This window comes from Capsaspora owczarzaki (assembly GCF_000151315.2).
Source record: "Capsaspora owczarzaki ATCC 30864 unplaced genomic scaffold supercont2.2, whole genome shotgun sequence".
NCBI classification, from domain to species: Eukaryota; class Filasterea; order Ministeriida; family Capsasporidae; genus Capsaspora; species Capsaspora owczarzaki.
The window spans coordinates 2493998-2513388 of NW_011887293.1; the positions used below are offsets into that span (position 1 = coordinate 2493998).

Genomic DNA, 19391 nt, shown 5'->3' on the forward strand with positions numbered 1-19391 from the left:
TGTCTTCAATATGTTTTGTTTAAAAAAAGCAACTTCATTCTCCAAACAGAGCACGTTGGCATCACGCAAGGCCTTAGGCCACTGCCTACTAGTCGACAACAGAATTGCGGGTGAGCTGGCGAGGGCCCGACGCGAGCGCAGCGCTCAGCTGCTTTTGCTCTTGTCGACGCTTGCGACTGTTGCGCCCAGTGCGCGCCTCGCTGTTCCCACCTTCGGCCAGGCCGATGGACTGCATAAACTCTAGTGTCTGCGCGTCGACATCCGGATTCGGGAGTACCTTCACTGCTGGGATGAACGCCGGACTGGGAAGTGGCGAGGCTGCAGACCCCATTCCGAGGGCTTCCTGCTGCTCCCGCTTTCGACGCAGCCAAGGCCGACGCTGTTCACGCTCACGCTGCACCTGCTCCTGTTCTCGAATCCGGGCAACGGCGACTGCGTCCAACGCCTCTTGCTGCTCGTCCTCGCGCGTTGCCGCCTCAACCATGCTTCTCAGCGTGTGTGTCACTTCCCGAACCGATTCGAGGCTGGATTGTGCCGACATTGGAATCAATGGAAGGCCATGCTCGTCGGCATACGCCTGGAGCGCGGGGTAGTGCGCCGCGGCACTTGGCAAGTCCATCTTGTTGGCCACGATCAAGACGCGGGGAGCCAGAGGTGAAGATTGTTGTTGTTGTGACTGCGGCTGCTGCTGTGCCTGTGGTTGCTGCTGCTGTGCTTGCTGTTGTGCTTGCTGCTCCCGTTGCGTCTGCCGCGACCGCCCGTTGCTCAATCCGACGCGGAAGAGCTCGAGCTCGCGCTGCAGAGCAATGAGATCTTGCAACGGATCTCGCCCGTCCTGCGCGGCAGTGTCAATAATATAGAGTAGAACTTTGCTGCGCTCGACGTGACGAAGGAATGAGTGGCCAAGACCACGATTGGCATGCGCGCCTTCCACAAGGCCGGGAATGTCAGCCACCGTCATACGGTGGTGATCGTCAAAGTCCACGACACCCACAAACGGATTGAGGGTTGTGAACGGATACGGGGCTACCTCGGGGTGCGCATTGGACACGGCTCCCAAAAAAGTAGATTTGCCGGCGTTCGGCCACCCGACGAGCCCAACATCGGCGATGGTCTTGAGCTCGAGCACCACGAGTGCTGAGGAACCGGCGGTGCCGGACGTGGCAATTTCAGGAGCCTGCTCTGTCGGCGTTCGAAAGTGGCGATTGCCAAAGCCGCCTAGCCCGCCAACCGCTGCAACGTACTTGTCGCCAAAGTTGGCCAGGTCAGCGAGCACCCGAAGGTTGGCGGAAAGCGTCGAGCGTGCGCTGCCTGCAGCAACACGGGTGGCTTGGCTTTCAAACTTGGCGGCAGCGGCGAGCTGCGCAGGAAGTGAGGCAAAGGGCTGCGTCTCCACGGAAATGACCGTGCCTGGTGGGACGTGCACAATTAAATCGTCTCCAGTGGCGCCAAACCGCTGATCGCCCTGTCCGTTGCCACCAGCACGCCCCGCGATTTTACGCGGCACATGCGCCAGCGAAGAATACTTGTCTGAAGCCATGAACACAACGTTGCCGCCACCACCACCGTTGCCGCCGTCTGGGCCGCCTTCGTCTGTCGTGATCGTACGCAAGAATGAGATGGCGCCATCGCCGCCATGTCCGCCAGTCACTTCAGAGCGTGTAAAGTCAATGAAGGATCGTCTCTGCAAGTTTCAAACGAGAAGAAAGGTGGGGTTTTAGTTTCGATCAGAAGCCACGAAGCGCGCAACTCACCTTTTGCTGAATGTACAGCTTCTTGCGAAAGGCCAGCGTTGTTTCATCAACCTCCATCATTGCATCCGCCGCCAATGCGCTCTGCTGCACTTCTCGTTCGCGAGCATCAGCCTGTGTGTGTGTGTGTGTGTGTATGAGATTGAGGAAGATGAAACGAGGGGAAAATGCACAAATCCCGAAACAAGCATGAGCTGGATTTCGATTTGGCCCCCAAAAGAGCACTCTGCTTGGCTTAAATGCTCAGATGCACCCCAAACGCGGCCCCGCGTCTGAGATTTTGATCAACACTTACACGTCGGACGTCGCTCAACGTGGCTTCGGCCGTGCCGTCTTCCTCGACGACCAGCATCGGACCGCCCGCCGATGGACGCATCAGCACATGCGGCACAACATTGCCGCGCTGCGCACGCACGCCGCGGCGGTACTTTGCACGGAGATACTCTGCGTGCTGCTCGGCCGTGTACATGGAGCCGCCAGTGAGCGAGCCCGAGGCCGGTCCACCCGCGCCGCCGCCCATGGGGATCTGCTTGAGAGCGTCTCCGGATGCTCGGTGCCCTGGGTTGGGTGGCGACGGAGCGACGGCGCGGCGGCGAGGCCGGTCTGTTCTTGGCGGTGCCTGGAGCTGGCGCCGAGCGCTGGGCGACACGTGCAGCCACCGCACCAACGCCGGGCACATGCTCAAGCTGTGGGATGCACCTGCTGGGAGGGTCTGCGGGGCGATCGGAAGCTGGGCTGAGCGGCGGGGCAGAGCAGCAGTCAACCCGCATTGGTGGCTGCTGCTCAGCGTCAGTCTGAGCCAAGCAGGCATTGTTTTATATGTCGGGTTTGAGTGGAGTGATGAACAGATGAGTGAGTGAAGTGAAATGACAATGGATGTGATTCCAACTCGTTGTGTTTTCAATACATACACATTGACATAAATGCTCAGTCTGTTTTCATTCACAACAATGCTGTCAAAGTCGGTGCTCGGGCGACTCAAACAGCTCGACGCGTATGCAAAGACCACGGAGGATGTGCGCATCAAGACGTACGGCGGCGCGATCGGTGAGGCATTTGGCGCGCGTGGGGGAGAAGAACAGGAGGAGGTCTGAGAAAGCGAGCGACACACTAGTGAACATTTCGTAGCGCAATTCAAACGAGTAGCAAGTGCTTGTCATACGCGAATCTCACTAATTTCCCTCTTCCCGTCCTTGCTTTTCCTTGCCTCCTTGCATTTTTTTTTTTTTTGCTGTTTTTTTTTTTTTTTTGCTGCAGTGTCGATCGTCTGCGCGCTGATCATGGCCGCGCTGTTCGTCTCCGAGCTCAACTACTTTCTCACGACCGAGACGCACCACGAACTGCTCGTCGACACGACGCGCGCTGGCGAGCAGAAGCTCCGGATTAACATTAACGTGACGTTCCCGCGGCTGCCCTGCGCGTACATGTCGATCGACGTGATGGATGTGGCTGGCGAGCACCAGCTGGACGTGCTCCACACGCTGGTCAAGACGCGCCTGTCTGCGTCGGGCGAGGTCGTCCGCGAGCCAACCCCCGTCGAGGCGCTGGGCCAGCAGCCACCGAGCGACGCGGCCGAGCGACGCGACCTCGACAACAGCAAGTGCGGCGACTGCTATGGTGCGCAGACCGAGAAGCGGCCCTGCTGCAACTCGTGCGAGGAGGTCCAGGCCGCCTACCGCGAGAAGGGCTGGGGAATGATGGATCCGGACAGCATTGAGCAGTGCCGCCAAGAGGGCTTCTCGGAACGCATGCGATCCATTGCCAACGAGGGCTGCAAGGTCCAAGGATTCATGTACGTCAACAAGGTCGCGGGCAACTTTCACTTTGCCCCAGGGAAATCGTCCCAGCACCAGCACGTCCACGTCCACGATCTGCAGCAGTTCAAGACGACGACGTTCGACATGACCCATACCATTCACCTGTGAGCTTTCTATTCGTTTCTTATTTTGTTGGTGTTGTAAAGGTTTGGTTGAAGACGGTGCTGGTGCAGATGGGTGGGTGGTGGGATACGGGTTTGTCTTGTCGTCTCTGGTCTCTCTCATCGATTGCGAGTTTGTTTGTTTGTTTGTTTGTTTGTTTTGTTTTTGTTTTTTTTTTTTTTTTTTTTTGTTTGTTTGTTTTTCCTTTTGCACAGGCTCTCGTTCGGAACCGAGTACCCCGGCCAAGTCAACCCCTTGGACGCCGTTTCCAAAGTGCCGCCAGAAAACACTCCCGGTACGCAAGGCTGTGAAGACCTGTTGGTCCTTCATTCTTTGAGTTTGGTTTTGGGGATTTGTTGCTGACGAGTTTCTTGTTGCTCCTGTTTTGCTCAACCCTTGCTCGCAGGATCTGCAATGTTCCAATACTTTATCAAGGTCGTGCCCACAGAGTACGTCAAGCTGAATGGAGAAACCGAGCAGACGAGCCAGTTTTCCGCCACCTCGCATGTCAAAATGATCAACCACGCCGCTGGCGAGAACGGTCTGCCGGGTGTCTTCTTCATGTACGAGCCATCCCCGATGCTCGTGAAAATCACAGAGCGCCGAAAGTCGTTCATGCACTTCTTGACTGGCGTCTGCGCCATCGTTGGTGGTGTATTTACGGTGGCTGGCCTCGTCGACGCGACCATTTACCACTCATACCGAAGCATCAAGAAGAAGATGGAACTGGGCAAACAGACATAACTTTTGTGTGTTCGTTGTTAGAAATTAAAGTTAAAAAGAGAAAGTTCGAGTTTTTTGGTTCTTGTTGTTTTTTTTTTTTTTTTTTTTTTTTTTTTTTTTTTTTTTTTTTTTTTTTTTTTTTTTTTTTTTTTGTTTGTTTGTTTGTTTGTTTTTGTGCTCATGTCTCGAGTCGTGGAAATAACCAAAAGATACTTGTCTTGATACACGAACAGAAGGGGGAACGAAACACACACTCAATAAGATGACATGGCCAACACAGTGCAGAATTCTTTACTTCTTGGCAAGCTTGTTGGCACGGGGTTTCTTTGACTTTGCAGATGGAGAAGCTGCTGCGGCCGCAGGTGCTGCTGCTGCTGCGGGTTTGCTTGCAGGTTTGCTAGTAGACGCGCTGCTGCTAGAGTTCATCGATGCGCGCACTGCGGCAGCCGTGCTGGTTGCACTGGTGCCAACACGAGGAGTGCTAGCGGACTTTGTCTTTTTGGTCTTCTTCGGGAAGGACTGGGCCTGGGCGTCGCGCACAATAGCCTCCTCGTCACTGTCGCTGTCCATGGCGTGCTCAATTTCCTCCATATCGTCCGCATCCGACTCGACTTCCTCCGTCGCAACGTTCTGAGAACCCAAAGAAGAAAGGGAAAAAAAAAACAAGCGCAGAACAAGGAAATCAAAGTTAGCAACTGCTGCAAGAACGCCTGCCAGGCCGACAATGGACACCGAGTCGTTTTGCTTTGTACCGAAAAGTTCTCGGCAGCAATGTTGCAGCGAGCGTGGAATTGCCGACGAACAGCAGAGCTCTCAAGAAGATTCCAAAGCTTGAGCATGCCCTTGCCACCGCCAAAGGCGATTGTGCACGGCGAGTTGGGGGAGAAGCCGGCGGCGTAAATCGGACCCTGGGGAAAGAGCAAAAGTAATTTGGTCAGCAAAAGGGCAAATTCATTTTCCAGCATGGAAACGTTGGCGTGGACAACATCATTTGGGGGGTGACATACTGCTTGGAATTCTTTGGAATAGACAAACTGAGGCTTGTCGCCCATCACATCCCACACTTTAATGTGGCGATCGGCCGAGGCAGTCACGAGCATTCCGGGAACAGCGGGGCTCATGGTGAGCGACGTGACTGGCTTGTCCGAAGCACTGATGGTGTATGCGGGACCTGCGGGCATGCGAGTGTCGCAGCAGACAACGTCACCATTCTCGCAACTCATCTGCAATTTTGGAGGGCAAAATGAGCAACATGCCAACTCAACACAAACCAAAAGCACCGCAAACCCTCGTGTGTAAAACTCACAAAGAAATACTCGGGAGCCAGGGGGTTCCAAACACCACTCTCAACGTCAGCGGGGAGGTTCCACCGAATGACAGAGTCTGGTGCACGTGTGTCGAAAACGGAGGCGGTGCGATCGTACGAGCCGGTCAGCAAATAAGTCACATTGACAGGGTTCCAGCTGCAGACCTGGACCTTGTTGCTGTGGTGAATGTAAGTTTGGAGGCACTGGAGGTTTTGCAAATCCCACAGCTTGACGGTCGCGTCAGCAGACGAGCTGGCAAGCAGGTTTCGGTTTGGTCGGTTCCACGAGAGGCCCATCACTGCGTCAGAATGACCGGCAGTAGCGTCGGATGTTTTCTATCAAGGGGAGAGTTGCAAGTGTTGAGTGAAGAATGGAGGGCCCAGCACACACACACACACACACACACACACACACACACACACACACACACACACACACACACACACACACACACACACACATACACAGACCTTTGACCAAAATGTGCCACCCTCACCTTCTTTTTGCTGGAAGCCTTCTTCTTGTTGCCGGCGAGCACGCACACTGGAGCGACCGCATCCACGACGTCCAAATCCCAGATTTCAATGTCGGGGCTCATGTTGCCGATGGCGATAAAGTTGCCTGCGAGGGATACACAAAACGCAAAAGGCATTGTCAGACACAAAACGTGATGTACAGAGCAAAAGCAACATCCTCAGACGACTCGTTCGTTACCCGTCTCTCCTTCAGCGCCGGAATCATAGTTCAGCCACTCGGTGCAGAGAGGGAAGGCCGAAAGAATCATGTCATGGTGAATATAAAGGTTGTCGACATCTTCCTCGTAAACGTAGATTTCCAGGCGAGAGTAGTCGTCTTCGGTCTGACCAACAACGATCAGATTGTCTGTCGGCTTGATGGTAAAGTCCTCAATCTCCTCGTCGTCCTCGAACTGCACTCGGATCCAAAACGAGTCGCGTGAGCGAATTTGAAGTGTTCCGACGTGAATTGAAATCGAAGGGGAAAGGGCCAACAGTATACTTACGTTCTTGAGGGTAATGTAAGGATCCTGCGAGTTGGATGAATAATAAGCAAGGCCATTGAATCCAGCCACGCCGTTCATGGCGACGCCTGCAAAACAAAATCGAGTGTGGAGCAAGAATATCCAGTGTGAGTGATTTCCCCGCCAGCAGCCTCCATCTCCAGCTCACTAGCTTGTGATCTTGCTCCTGTTTTACCATCTTCCTCATCGTCGTCATCATACGTGTCGAGATTGAACTCGGCGAGCTCGTCCTCAATGCCAGTGTCCTTGGAAGCGGTTGACTTGGTTCCCAGAATGCTCGCGGCGGCCTCCTGTGCCTTGCGCCTGTGCTCGTCCTTGGACTCGTTGTGCTCCCTGTTATCATCATCAGCAAGTGCTCCGATGAGTGTCCATGGCTGACTTTGAAGCGAGTGTAATGGTCGTCCGAGCCATTTTCGCTCTCTCTCGTCCCTTTCCTCTCCCCCCCCCTCGCCTGCGTTGCTCCGTCCAGCGCGGGCTTTCAGAGTACAATCAGACTCGCTCTCCTGCACTCGTCTGCCCAGTGTTTGACTTTTTGAGCCCGACGCAGTTCTCGACCCATCTCCATGGTCCCATGTGGAAGCAACATGTGCTTTCCTCTCCTTCCACTCTTTGCCCTCCCCGCCTCAGTCAGTTCTCGTACTTGAGCTCGGACGACGCGTCTTCAATGAGCTGCTTGAGCTCCTCTTCTTCGAGCTCGACGCGCTCGGGCTTGGCGAGGGCGGCACCGCGCGGCACCCACGCAACACACGAAAGCATTGACATTGTGAAAGGAAGAGGAACGAGAAAAAAAAACAAAAAAAAAAAAAAAAAAAAGAGTGAAACCATTCATTGAGCGTTGAAGGAAACACAGAGTCAAAAGCATAGGAATAGCAAAGTACGCTAGAAAAAGAGTAACAGGGTCAGGACAGTCGAGTTTCTGAGAATCGAGGGTGTCTCAGAGTTGCAATGTACAATCTAAGAACCCTCTCTCTCTCTCTCTCTCTCGCTTCCACCCTCCCCTGCCCCCCTGGCCCTCCCTTCACTACAATGCTCTAGCGCTTTGTCAAGCTTCGTTCGATTCAACTTGCGCACCCCCCGCGTTTGTACCCGACATGCAGCGCCTCCTTCGCCCTAACAATTCATTTCAGTCTTGTTTTGTTGCTCAGTCTCAGTTTTCATCCTTTCTCCAATGAGTTGAGTTTTGCTTTTTGGTGCTGAATTCGACGACAAATTTTGCGTACAACGGACACTGATTTCTTTTACCCTTTCCCCCTCACTTTTCCACGAATGATGCTACGGCACGACGTACAGGTGGCAAAGCAGCCTCGGCGTGGAACTCGAACGGAACATGGTAAACGCAAAAGCTCAACGCAACCTGAACAGAACGACTTGCGTCCCAGCCCCCGATGATGCAATGGTGTGTGATTTACGACACGATTCTTGACGTTGTGGTGCTTTTGCTGGGCATGTGTGCAGGGAAGAGCGCGACGTCAGCGCGTGGGCGACTGCCCGGCTCAAGGCAGTCCTCGCGGCGCTCAAGCACGAGGACGAGCGGGTCAAGATCCGCGTCGCCAGTGTGACCACCGTCGAGGGTGAGGCAAACATTGTCTTCCCGCGTGGCAAGAAGCGCGCTGGCTACGAGTTTGCAGCCAAGGTCAAGGTCGAAGGTAATGCATGCACGGAGAACCACAGCTCGATACTTGCAGCTACTATTGCAGATTTTACGATGAGCGCTGCGCACGGAAGCAGCGAGGATGGTCCCACGATGATCATAACGATGATGGTGATGATCTGATTGGTTTTGATCTGCGACGGGGCAACCCTTGTCTTGTTTGGTGTGTCTCAGTCACACCCGCTGGAGCGAGCTCCGCAGCCACAGGCACCCTGGAGTTCCCGTACATATGCGACGACGTCTCCAACCACGCGTATGAGATCAAGCTGGTGTTTGCCGACAAGGCGGCCCAAGCGCTGTTGGACGATTACCGAAGTGTGTTTTTGGACGCGGTCAGGACCCAGTTCTACGACGAGCTCATGCTGCAATGATTTTTTTTTTTAACTTGGCTTGGAATGCAATTGCCAAAAACCCAATAGATACTGCTTTTAATTGTTTGCATGGAGTTTTCAACCCATACTCGGACTACGCACGAGACGATAAAATATAAAAAATAAAACCCGGCACAAGAACAAGATTGCGGCGATTCTTTTTCCCTCGTTGGATGCCGGGGAGACAAGAAGACCATGTGGGTTTTTTGTTGCTTTGGTCTACACGACTTGAGGAGCTTGAGCAGCTTGCTGGAAAATGTGGTCGAGCGAAAAGTCAGAGACTTGAACTTCTGGCACACACTCGCGCAGTCGGAGGCGCATTTCGTGACTCGTGCACTTCTCGCTCCAAGCAGTCCGTTGAAGTGCATACACGACGTCATTTTCCAGACGATGTCTCGAAAGAAGTTCTTGCTGTTTGCGATCAAACACGTTTCAATCGAACGGCATTGTTCAGGTCAGTTTCTCCTTTCCACAACTGTCCGAACACCCAAGCACAATGCGCAACAATCACACCAACCTTGGTCCGCTCAAAATCGGAAGCCAGGCGGTGCAAGGTTTGACTCAGCGCAGTCTGATTCTTGCAACCGGCCAAGGTTGAAAACGCCTCGATGACGCGATTCTCGGCAGCCAAGACCAAACGTTCGCGCTCAAAGTTTTGGCGGATCTTGGAATCGCGACGCTCAACCTCTTGCTGCATGAACAGAGCACTGTCCGTCGACGGGATTGAGGATAGCCAAGCAGGCACGCTCAAAAAGGTGGGCAGCGCTGAAGAGGTGGTCCGGCAGGATTGTGTGGCCTTTCCAGCCATCTCCCGCAAAGCAATCGCAGCTTCTTTGGCACGAAGGGCAGCGTGTAACTGAGAAGAACACAGACAAATCGGCACGTGAGTCTCTTTTGGGTGCCAATTCAACCAGCATCTGCTTTCAAATTTTTGGGTGACAATTCAACCAGCAAGTGTCTTCAAACAAATGAAGGTCTTACCACGGGATCCGCCAACGGCACCTCATAGGCATGCGTCACGGTCTTGAAGCCGAGGTAGTTGGGAGGAGGCGTCGATGGCTTCTTACCCATGCCAAAGTCTACATTGAGGAATCGTTCCTTGCGCGACTGCGGGTCCGTCGGCGTCATCCATCCGATTTCCGCAGCGGATGCCAAACGCTTGGGACGAGCCGGCACGTTGGTGGCAGCAGCAGTGGACACGTGCGAACGAGCGACGGCGGAAATCAAGCCACTTTCAATCGTCGGACGGGCAGCAGGCTCACAAATCTCGTGCTCTCCTGTCTGGCTGGGAGGCGACGAGGGCGGTGGCGAAGCAGGCATGTAGACGTTCATCGCATCGGCGTGCATTGACGTCTCGGTTTGGCTCCTGCCGCGACCTGCTCGGGACGCAGCAGCAGTGGTCGAACGACGTCCCCGCAAAACCAGGCGCGAGGTGGATGGGAGTGCAGGAGCGGTCACGGTTGAATATGCATCGTCACTCACGGGGTCGCAGGAGACGGGGGACGGCTGATTATAGAACGCGTTGGATGCTTGGGTCGGCTCAGGAGAAGTGCCTCGACTGCTGCGACCCACGTCCACGCCGTCTTGCGAGCTGTCCTCGGCGAAAGGAATCACGGCAGAAAATGCAGATTCGACACGATCAACTTGCATTGGAGCATCAGCGGTAGAAGTGGAGGCATCGCTATCAGAATTCTTGACCTCGGATTCTGCATTCATGGCATCCGTTGACAGCACACGGGTGGAGCCTTTGCGACCGGTAGTGCTGGTGGCGGCCGCAGGCTTTGTCGCTGCTTTGGGTGCTCTGGTGGGCGCAGGGCGCCTGGCTTCTGGTTTGGCCTTGGTTTCCTGCGGTTCTGATGGGGCGTCGCTTTCTGAAGGCTCGGCCTGGCGGCTGGCCTGCGCATCCTGTTGCTTGGCAGGCTTGCGCTGCGGTTGCGGTTGCTTGTCGTCCTCAACCTTGCTGTCACCCCTGCGCTCGGCCTTCCGCGCGACTTTGCTCTCGGCCTGGCTGTCGTCCTTGCTCTCGGCCTGACTCTCGTCCTCCGTTGAGGCATCGGCCTCTTGCAGCACTTCCGGAATGGCAATACCTTGCAAGAGACGCTTCATTTCGGGCGTGGCCGCAACATCAACGGGAGTCGCGCCGTTGGCGTTCACGGCATACGCGCTGGCGCCATACTGCATGAGCGCGGCAGCAACCTGAATGTGGTTATTCATGGCAGCGTCGTGCAGCGGTGTGTCGTTATTCAATCCAGGGGCTGTGGCGTCGGCGTGGTGCTCGAGCAGCAACCGCACGATGGCGATGCGTCCGTGGTTGCAGGCTTCGTGCAGCGGGGTCCAGCCGGCGTTGTCGGTCGCATTGATGACGGCGCCCTGCTGGATGAGACGTTTCGCAGCGTTGACATTGTTTCTGATGGCTGCAACATGCAACGGCGTCTCGCCGCGTTCGTTTCGGCCGTTAATCTTGTCCATGCTCTGCGTCGGCCGCCGGGCTGCCTCGCGCTCTTGCTTTTTCTGCAAGGCGATGAGCTGACGCTCTGTCAGCGTAGGACCGCCAGCTGCTGCAGCCACGCTCGAAGCAGGAGCAGCAGCCGCCGCAGCAGCCGTCGGCTTGGTTGCGATCGGTTTGACAGGGGAAGACGGAGCCGAACGCCGACGCGATGATTGCTTTTGAGTCGTCGAGATAGGGTTGCTGGTCGCTTCATCTGCACTGTCTGATGCTTGATCCTCGTCGGCGCTTTCGGGAGCATCTTGTTCTGACTCGTGAGCGGCCTCTGTCTGCTTAAAGTCGAGCCTTCGCTTTCGGTTTGGCTACCAAAACAAGCACAGAACAAGGACAAACAGGTGGTAAGGCTCGGAGGTGATCAAATTTGCATCGAAATTGCATCGAGCTATATGGGATAGTCTGGCTTTGTAAAATCAGACCTTCTGGTCGAAACGTATGGGGAAGAGGCCGAAAAAAAAAAAGCGCCAAAGATTCAAAAACAGGAGGGAGACCTAAACATGCGACATTTGGCTGTTACCTCATCAATCTCGCGCGTTGCACGACGGTCTGGCGATTGGAGTAATGCAGCGTGTTGCTTGTGGTGGACGGGAGAGCTGGTCGACGACCCTCGCGTGTTGGGAGGGGTGAGCATGACAAAATGCCCAGAACCGCCAATCCCGCCTAGGCTTCGCGTCTGCGGTGTCGCGGGAGACGCAGGACCGCCTACAAAAGGGAGACAAGGGAGATGGTACAAGGTGGACATTGGTGTGTTTAGTGAGTGATATCGCAAAACAGAGGCCTCGAAACGAGCCAAGCAGAGTTTCAAAAATGAGGGTTGGTTTTTGGCGGGAAATGTGATTTTCGCGCCTTTTTTCTGGTCTTTTTTTTTTTTTTTTTTTTTTCCCCCTTCTTTTCTTTGGAAAGGGTTCTGTTTCATTGTTTGAATAAAGGAACGAGACGAACTGTACCAGAGGGGATTTGAGCGTGGCTGGGTGTGTGTGCGACAGCGCTTGTGCTTGACGCTTTGGGAGGATGCGCGGAAGGGGTGCTGGGCGACGAGAGATACTCTGGCTGCTGGAGCGCCGACGCCAGTTTCCGCAATGACATTTTGGCACGATCAAATGGATTGAAGAGTGAATAAACAGGGAATCGAAAAGGCTAAAGATTGAGGTATTGAACGCAAGGCAAAAGTGGGAGCGTACCGGCGTTGCAAACGTTGTCGATCGAGCAGCTCAGTTCAAGGTAGATTTGAGCGAATTCACCTCTTCTCTGCTGGAGCTGGATTTCGTAAAACCAAGTGCTCAGCATAAGTGAAACCCCGCTGAAGATGCATTGGAGCTGGCCGATGGCACTTGCTGTCAAGGATTCCCTGTCTTTGTTCTGGGTGAGAACGTCATAGCTCCAACGGTACAGAGCATGGGTTTGTGCAACAGTCACTTCACCACTGGGCAATCCAGCCTGAAAGGGTGATCAACAGCCGGTGGCGCCAGTTTGCAAACGCGACGAGCGAGGGCTTTGAAAGTTTCAATCGGTTCATCGAGACGACCAATCGCCTGTACATGTATAGTTGTACAAGCAAAGTTGAAAAAGACTCATTGATTCTCGTTTATTCTATCAATGCGGATGAACGATTTGAGGGCGAACGCAGATGCAACGCACATCAACGCAGGTTTGCACGCCAAATGGCACGCAACAAGTCGTGCTGGAACTTTGCGCGGTTTTTGAGCCTCATGGACTGCGTTACCTGGATGGTAATCATCATTTCACTAAGTTCAAGGACTGCTAGGTGAATGTTGGTTGTCGTTCTACTTGCATCTGATGAGAGCGTATGCAAAAGTGCAGTCGTGTTTCTTTTTTTCTTTTTTCTTTTTTCTTCGTCGTCTTCTTCTTTTGCTTTTTCTTTTGCTTTTTCTTGTCGCTTTTTCTTTTTGCTTCTTTCTTTTCGCCTTTTCTTTTTCATGTCGGCACCCGATCAGCCTCCAAAGCGCCCCAATGAAAATGACGGCAACGGCGCCGTGACAACCAAGCGTGTACGCGTGGAAGCCGCCGGCGGCGCCGCCGCCGCCGCCTCTCTTCTGACACCACCAGCAACTACGCTAACGACTGACTCGGCATCACTAGCAACTGCGACATGGACTCACTCGGCATCACCAGCAGTCACATTGATGACAACAACAGCACAGGTAATATTTTTTTTTCGTTTTTTTTTTTTTTTTTTCCCGCGCTTGGTTGCTGGTCGGCGCTTCCAGGCAGTCTTGGGCACACCCGCGCATGCTGTGTCTATGGAGACATGCGCGCATGCTGCCTCCATAGACACAATGTACGGTCAGCAGGCCGCGTGTTAGGGTTGTAGTTTGGCTTTGGTTGTCCTGTCTCGGCAATTTCTGCCGCCTTCCGCCCTCTTCCGCCCGCCGCACACATACGCACGCACAAATCGAGAAGGCTAATGCAATTCAAACTTTTTTGCTTGTAGACCCATAACGCGGTACAAACTCACGCTGGACCATCCACGAACCCTCAAGAGTTGCTTGGCGCTGTACTTTCCCAGCTTGACGGTGAGTTGAACGCGGTGCAGCTTTCTGGTGGCTGCTTTCATAATCTGTGCGTGCGAATGAGTGCCCGTTTCTGACGAGCTTTGTGTTGGATGCGTTTTCAGCCAACGGGAAGGTGGCTGTTTGGCAGCTCTTGCGTGAGAACGATCAGCAGCTACTGGCTAAAGAGCAGGAGCTACGGGCTAAAGAGCAGGAGCTACGGGCAAAAGATCAGCAGCTACTGGCTAAAGAGCAGGAGCTACGGGCTAAAGATCAGGAGCTACGGGCTAAAGATCAGCAGCTACTGCTTGAGAAAGATCTGCGGCTGTCTGAGAAAGATCTGAAAGATCGGCAGCTGTCTGAGAAAGATCAGGAGCTGGATGAGCTGCGTCAGACAAACGAGCAACGGGATTTTGTCAAAGACGTTACCTTTTGTAAGTTTCGCATTCGCTGCTTGCGCTCAGGCTCTCTCTCTCTCTCTCTCTTTTTCTCTCTCTCTCTCTCTCTCTCTCTCTCTCTCTCTCTCTCTCTCTCTCTGTCTCTCTCTCTCTCTCTCTCTCTCTCTCTCTCTCTCTCTCTCTCTCTCTCTCTCTCTGTCTCTCTCTCTCTCTCTCTCTCTCTCTCTCTCTCTCTCTCTCTCTCTCTCTCTCTCTCTCTCTCTCTCTCTCTCTCTCTCTCTCTCTCTCTCTCTCTCTCTCTCTCTCTCTCTCTCTCTCTCTCTCTCTCTCCTCCTCCTCCTCCTCCTCCTCCTCCTCCTCCTCCTCCTCCTCCTCCTCCTCCTTCCTTGATATGCAATCTTGGCTGAAACTCAGTGTGAACGGCACGATATTTGGTAGTGTCTGAGATCGGATCGAGCACCAACGCTTCCTTCGTACAGCGTTTTGTCACGCAGTTTTGCAACGATGACTTGCAGACCGATCTCAATCGATTTCAACTGCCACACCTGAGCAACCTTGCAGCACTTGAGCAAGAGTTGGACAAAGTCAGGAATCTCGTTAACTCGTCGACTATGAACCAGTCGACTGTGAACTCGTCGACTATGAACCAGTCGACTGTGAACTCGACTTTTCGCGAAACGAGCATGCATTGGGCCGTTGCCGACTACTGCCAGGCCGTCTGCGAACAGGTTGGCGCGAAACTCAACTTTCACGCTCACAATAGCACGTTATCTGCACCTGATGTATTTTCGTCCACTTGGGCAGTTGATCGCAGTCGACCTGCTTCCCGCACGAGTACTTCAACAGTAGCGTCGGGTGTCACATTGCCATTTGTTCCCCCGACAGCGCCGACCCGTTTAGGCACTTCTCGACAATTTGGCTCGGTTCGACTGTCCGAACTCCTGATTGACAGTCGTGTGTTTGTCGAAGTCAAGAAGGGGTCGACCGATGTTCAAGCTGCTCGTTTGCAAGTCGGCAGTTATCTGGTCCACTATCATTTAACAGGTAGTGAGAAGAACTTCAACGCGCGCCAGGTGGCATCCTGGCCAGCCTTTCTCTACGGCCTCGTTTGGTGCGGCGTTGACTACGTCTCTGTCGCTCGCGTTGATTTAAAGCTGGGTGGCAAGCTCATTGCACCCAAGGTCACGTTTGCCACAACACCGGAACCAGCACGAGCGGTTCTTTTTGTGGTGTGGCAAGCTATCCTCGCGTACAACGCCTCTGTTGCGAATAATGCACCATCAGACAGCAGTGACCCTCGTTCTTGGGATTGCAACTTTGGTTTTACGCCACGCGCCGCAAATCCAGGCGCCGCAGCTCCAGGCCAGCCAGACAATGCAGCCGGCGGTGGCGCGCTCGCTGGTGCAAGTGGAGGGAATGTCGTCGCGACCGACTCCATTGTTCTCAATTTGGTAACGTCTCGTCTGGTTTGGATGTATCATCCGCATCATGTGCATCTTGGGCAACTCTTTTGTCTTCACTTTTCGCTTTTGGCTCTTGTTCTTCGACCTTGTGCAGACGACCGGCCCGCAACCTCTGCTCGATGCCCAGGTCTTTCATCGCGATTTCATGTTCACCGGCAAGCTCCGCCTGAACTCGAGCGAGGAATTCACCAACGTGGTGGTCAAGGTTGCAGCCGCAAATCGCAAGGCGCTCACAGAACAGCTGGCGCGAGAGGGGATGGCGCTAGCCCTTCTCAACCGTGACCGAATGCAGGCTGCTGCACATGGCATTCCCGAGCTGCTATCGTTCTGCACTGTCACTCTCGGCGGAACCCCTGGCCTGGCGTTGGTCACGGGCCTCATTCCTGGCCATAGTGTTGACTGGCAGCAGCACCAACCGTATGCGGCCAGCATTGCGTCGCAAGTTTGCGACACTCTTCGCTGGATTCATGCGCAAGGTGTGGTGCACGGCGACATTCATCGTGGAAACCTGCTCGTCACCGAGACGAAATTACCACTGACTCCACCCGCCTCACCGCCCAAAGGCGCCCTCGAGCCGCCGCCCAAAGGCGCCGTCAAGTTACCACCTCACTCAATCACGTTGGTCGATTTTGGGCTTTCTTGCTTCCTTCCAGCTGTGACACGCGAGCATGTGCAGGCAGCACTCTTGGCAGCGCCGGTGACGGTTGCAGCTGCTCAGGAGCTCCAACCGTGGCTCGGACATGTCGAGGCCAACTCGTGGAGCCAGTGGCCAGGCCACTTTTACAACATTGCGCGCAGTGAGAGGGTCGCCACTCCGCAAGCCGACTTTCTCGGTCTAGGCTTGCTGGTTGTGTCTCTAGAGATCGGTGGCACACAAGTCCTGAAGCAGTGGGTACGTCTGGACGACTCTGAAGACACTGCGACTCGTACTCCGCGTCTGCGTCGCTTCCTGCGAGATCAATATCAGCTCCGTTCACTCCTCGCGAGACGCACCGCAACTTTGACAGAGGTTCAGAAGATTGTTGCGCTTGCAGACGGAGATGTGTCAATTCCTCCGGCTCCGGTGTAACCCCCCTCTCTCCTTGTGCTTTGTTCAACGTGTATTGTTTCAAGTACCTACCTCAAAATAGCGTTTCATCCTCATTCAAACGGCCCACCCATCCGCATGCTGCATGACGATCTGGCATTCTGCTGTAGTTGATTCTGCTCTCTGTCATTCTTCGATTTGTCCTTTTCGCAGACTCGTAGCATACGCCTCTCGTAGATACTAGTAGAACAGCTAGCGGTATCCCAAATCCAACTCAGCAACCGAAAAAGTCCATTGCGGCTTGTGTCGTGGTTGCTCCTGTAGCGTGGTTGATTTTCTGTTGAGTGCTCGCGGTGCTTCCGCCTGACAATACCTGAAGCTATTTTCATTCTTTGCCTTGATGTCATCCAATTGCATGCTTTATGCATGGGAAGAGAAAGTCAGTCCTATCCAAGAAGCTCACAAAACGCTCAGTCTTCTCACTTCAAAACCAATGACGTTGGTCACTGTGCAATATTGCCCTGGTACTACCCTTTTCTTGCTCTGCTTTGTGAATTTTGCTATTACCGTCCCTTGTTCTAACCCATTTAATCTCTCCTCGCGTGCTCTTACCATTTTCGTCTCGTTTCCTCCTCTTTCCCTTTCACCTTCTTGCGCTTCAGTCTGCACACTGCCGTACGAGGTAAGCAGAAACCTCGTCCAGCAATCATCACAAGTCGCCCCGTTGCCTGCGCCAGATCGCCTCCCCGCTGCTTTCACGCCGCATGGCTGAGAAACGCATTGAAGCCCCCAAAGTAGTCCCCCCCGTCCTGTGTTCGCTCACATATGCGTTGCCCGTTGGTGTGCCCTTTTGTGTGGTAGTTCTGCCATGTCGGCCCAACGCCCGAGGAGTGCAAGGCCAAGCTCAAAGCGCTCGACGAAGCCATGTATGAAAAGTACTGGTCGAACGTCCGAAGTAAAGCAAGCTCGCCAGCCTCGTTGAGCAGAGAATCTTGTTGTTGCTGTTGTTGTGTGTGGATGAAGCCTGGAGTGGCCAGGCCGCGCTCAACGCTCAATCTGATGCTGCTTTGGTAGTCGTTGCTCAAAAGCTCGACGATCTGAAGTTGGACAATGCCGCGGCTCCTGAAGGTGCGGACGGTGCATCCACATCTGCCAGTGCATCAGGCGAACAAGCCCCTGCGACTGGCGAGGCGGCTGCCCCAGCAGAAGGCGAGGAAAAGCCCAAGAAGCCCAAGAAGGAGAAGAAGAAGAAGTGTGAGTCGCTAAACCCTGGTGATCTCGTGTGTTCCTTTTGAGTTCGTTGCACCGTTGATATTGATGCAGTGTGGGTGCGGGCGGCGTAAGAGAGATCAGCTGGTGGTGGTGGGCAAGGAAGCCGCCAGAGCTGAGAGCCGACTGAATCTGCAACTCATCGCCCTTATGTTTCTACGCTCGCAGCTAAGGAAGCAATCAAGCAAGTCACCATCACTCTCGAAAACCGCAACAAGCGCAAGTTCACAACCAGCGTGGAAGGATTGGCACAATATGGTAAGCGAAGCGTCGAGAATTGTTCATTTTGTTGCATCATCCAACCCCCGCCAAAGACTCACCTTCGGCAACCACCGCTTCATCAATACGTGTTGCAGGCATCGATCTCAAGAAGGCTGCAAAGCTCTTTGCTGGTCGCTTTGCGTGCGGCTCGGCTGTTTCCGGCGAAGATCTCATTGTCATTCAAGGCGATTGCGTTGACGATTTGATGGACTATTTGCCAGAACAGTTCCCTGAGGTAAGCGGCTCATTCGATATCATCTTTGAGCATTGCCAACATTGTCGTTTTGAAATTGGGTCTATGGGAGGACAATGCATTGTCTCTTCAAGGGCTCTCGACTGACTTTGGGCACCCTACGTGTTCTCTTCTGTGCTTGCAGATTTCAGAGGACGCCATCGAATTTGAAGAGAAGAAGGCGTCCGCCTAAAGTTGAGCGATCGTGTTGTTTTGTTTGTACTTTGTGTGATTTGTTGTCAATTACAAAGTTGCCTTTGTTGTTTTGTTTTGAAAAGAAAGTTAACAGTTGTGTGCATCCTCAATCTTGCTTCTTGCTCGCCTCGTCTGATACGCTCGACTCGGTGGTTGCGGTGCTTGCGGTCGCCGGAACGGGAGGAGTCAAAGCGGATTTATTACAGGCGGTCAATTCTGGCTGCTGCTTTGAATGTGTCGCTGACGCCGCAGCCTCTGCTCGTTGGAAGAGTTGCTGCCACAGGTGCATGACCAACCCGATCGAGTTGGTGACCAGAACGGAAATATAAAGCCGGAAATGCACAGAGTTCTGCGCAAGAGCAAGCAAGCAAGCCCTCTCAGCGTTAGAATCTCCAACAAATGGACTCCGCACCACCACCAAAGTGAAGAAAGGCTGTCCTAACATGGACAAAGCGAAACTGGTTGACGGCAAAAATCGGTGCTGTTGCTCACCTCGTGTAATGACGGGACGCACTGAGCGACCAGAATCATGGTCAGGCAAGTGCCTGCCTGCGTGCTGAGGACGAGGGCATGGTTGGTTGAAGCAAAGAAGATGACGCATAGGACAAAGACGCAGTTGGCAGCGACAGAGACAAGCAGCGCCTTGTACAGCATTCGCAGGAACTCGTCCAAGCCTCTGAGAACCAGAAGAATCAGAAATCACAACCGTAATACTCGGAATAAGTCAGAATGACAATCAGAATAAAGCAGAATAAAATCAGAACAATGATAG

At 53.8% G+C, this 19391-nt stretch overlaps 7 protein-coding genes across 7 annotated transcripts; 4 read left to right on the top strand and 3 right to left on the bottom strand.

Moving 5' to 3' along the window:
- CAOG_01955 (small GTP-binding protein) lies at nucleotides 1-2446 on the bottom strand. The gene is made up of 3 exons (XM_004364766.2): nucleotides 2047-2446; nucleotides 1755-1865; nucleotides 1-1684 (listed from the first exon to the last, which is right to left on the bottom strand). The coding sequence occupies exons 1-3, from the start codon at nucleotides 2428-2430 to the stop codon at nucleotides 89-91; spliced, it is 2091 nt and encodes a 696-aa protein (XP_004364823.2). The 5' UTR covers nucleotides 2431-2446; the 3' UTR covers nucleotides 1-88.
- Nucleotides 2447-2690: 244 nt separating this feature from the next.
- CAOG_01956 (Ergic3 protein) lies at nucleotides 2691-4464 on the top strand. The gene is made up of 4 exons (XM_004364767.2): nucleotides 2691-2798; nucleotides 3009-3672; nucleotides 3886-3965; nucleotides 4077-4464. Exons 1-4 carry the CDS (start codon nucleotides 2702-2704, stop codon nucleotides 4412-4414), a joined length of 1179 nt encoding a protein of 392 aa, XP_004364824.1. The 5' UTR covers nucleotides 2691-2701; the 3' UTR covers nucleotides 4415-4464.
- Nucleotides 4465-4545: 81 nt separating this feature from the next.
- CAOG_01957 (periodic tryptophan protein) lies at nucleotides 4546-7553 on the bottom strand. Its single transcript, XM_004364768.2, has 9 exons — nucleotides 7380-7553; nucleotides 6915-7072; nucleotides 6722-6807; nucleotides 6415-6628; nucleotides 6197-6321; nucleotides 5700-6035; nucleotides 5401-5616; nucleotides 5146-5301; nucleotides 4546-5023 (listed from the first exon to the last, which is right to left on the bottom strand). The coding sequence occupies exons 1-9, from the start codon at nucleotides 7499-7501 to the stop codon at nucleotides 4685-4687; spliced, it is 1752 nt and encodes a 583-aa protein (XP_004364825.1). The 5' UTR covers nucleotides 7502-7553; the 3' UTR covers nucleotides 4546-4684.
- A 324-nt stretch (nucleotides 7554-7877) lies between these two features.
- CAOG_01958 (hypothetical protein) lies at nucleotides 7878-8894 on the top strand. Its single transcript, XM_004364769.2, has 4 exons — nucleotides 7878-7911; nucleotides 8030-8069; nucleotides 8195-8385; nucleotides 8565-8894. Exons 1-4 carry the CDS (start codon nucleotides 7908-7910, stop codon nucleotides 8759-8761), a joined length of 432 nt encoding a protein of 143 aa, XP_004364826.2. The 5' UTR covers nucleotides 7878-7907; the 3' UTR covers nucleotides 8762-8894.
- CAOG_01959 (ANKRD12 protein) lies at nucleotides 8802-12357 on the bottom strand. Its single transcript, XM_004364770.2, has 5 exons — nucleotides 12212-12357; nucleotides 11782-11966; nucleotides 9743-11569; nucleotides 9279-9617; nucleotides 8802-9172 (listed from the first exon to the last, which is right to left on the bottom strand). Exons 1-5 carry the CDS (start codon nucleotides 12348-12350, stop codon nucleotides 8981-8983), a joined length of 2682 nt encoding a protein of 893 aa, XP_004364827.1. The 5' UTR covers nucleotides 12351-12357; the 3' UTR covers nucleotides 8802-8980.
- An 844-nt stretch (nucleotides 12358-13201) lies between these two features.
- On the top strand, nucleotides 13202-16704 carry CAOG_08563 (hypothetical protein; the record flags this gene model as incomplete). Its single annotated transcript, XM_011271843.1, has 5 exons — nucleotides 13202-13426; nucleotides 13717-13798; nucleotides 13900-14208; nucleotides 14611-15623; nucleotides 15730-16704. 5 exons carry the CDS (start codon nucleotides 13202-13204, stop codon nucleotides 16702-16704), a joined length of 2604 nt encoding a protein of 867 aa, XP_011270145.1.
- Nucleotides 16705-17118: 414 nt separating this feature from the next.
- On the top strand, nucleotides 17119-18727 carry CAOG_01960 (translation initiation factor SUI1). Its single transcript, XM_004364771.2, has 7 exons — nucleotides 17119-17186; nucleotides 17325-17344; nucleotides 17524-17617; nucleotides 17737-17916; nucleotides 18100-18189; nucleotides 18288-18427; nucleotides 18570-18727. Exons 1-7 carry the CDS (start codon nucleotides 17156-17158, stop codon nucleotides 18615-18617), a joined length of 603 nt encoding a protein of 200 aa, XP_004364828.1. The 5' UTR covers nucleotides 17119-17155; the 3' UTR covers nucleotides 18618-18727.
- The last annotated feature ends 664 nt before the right edge of the window (nucleotides 18728-19391 follow it).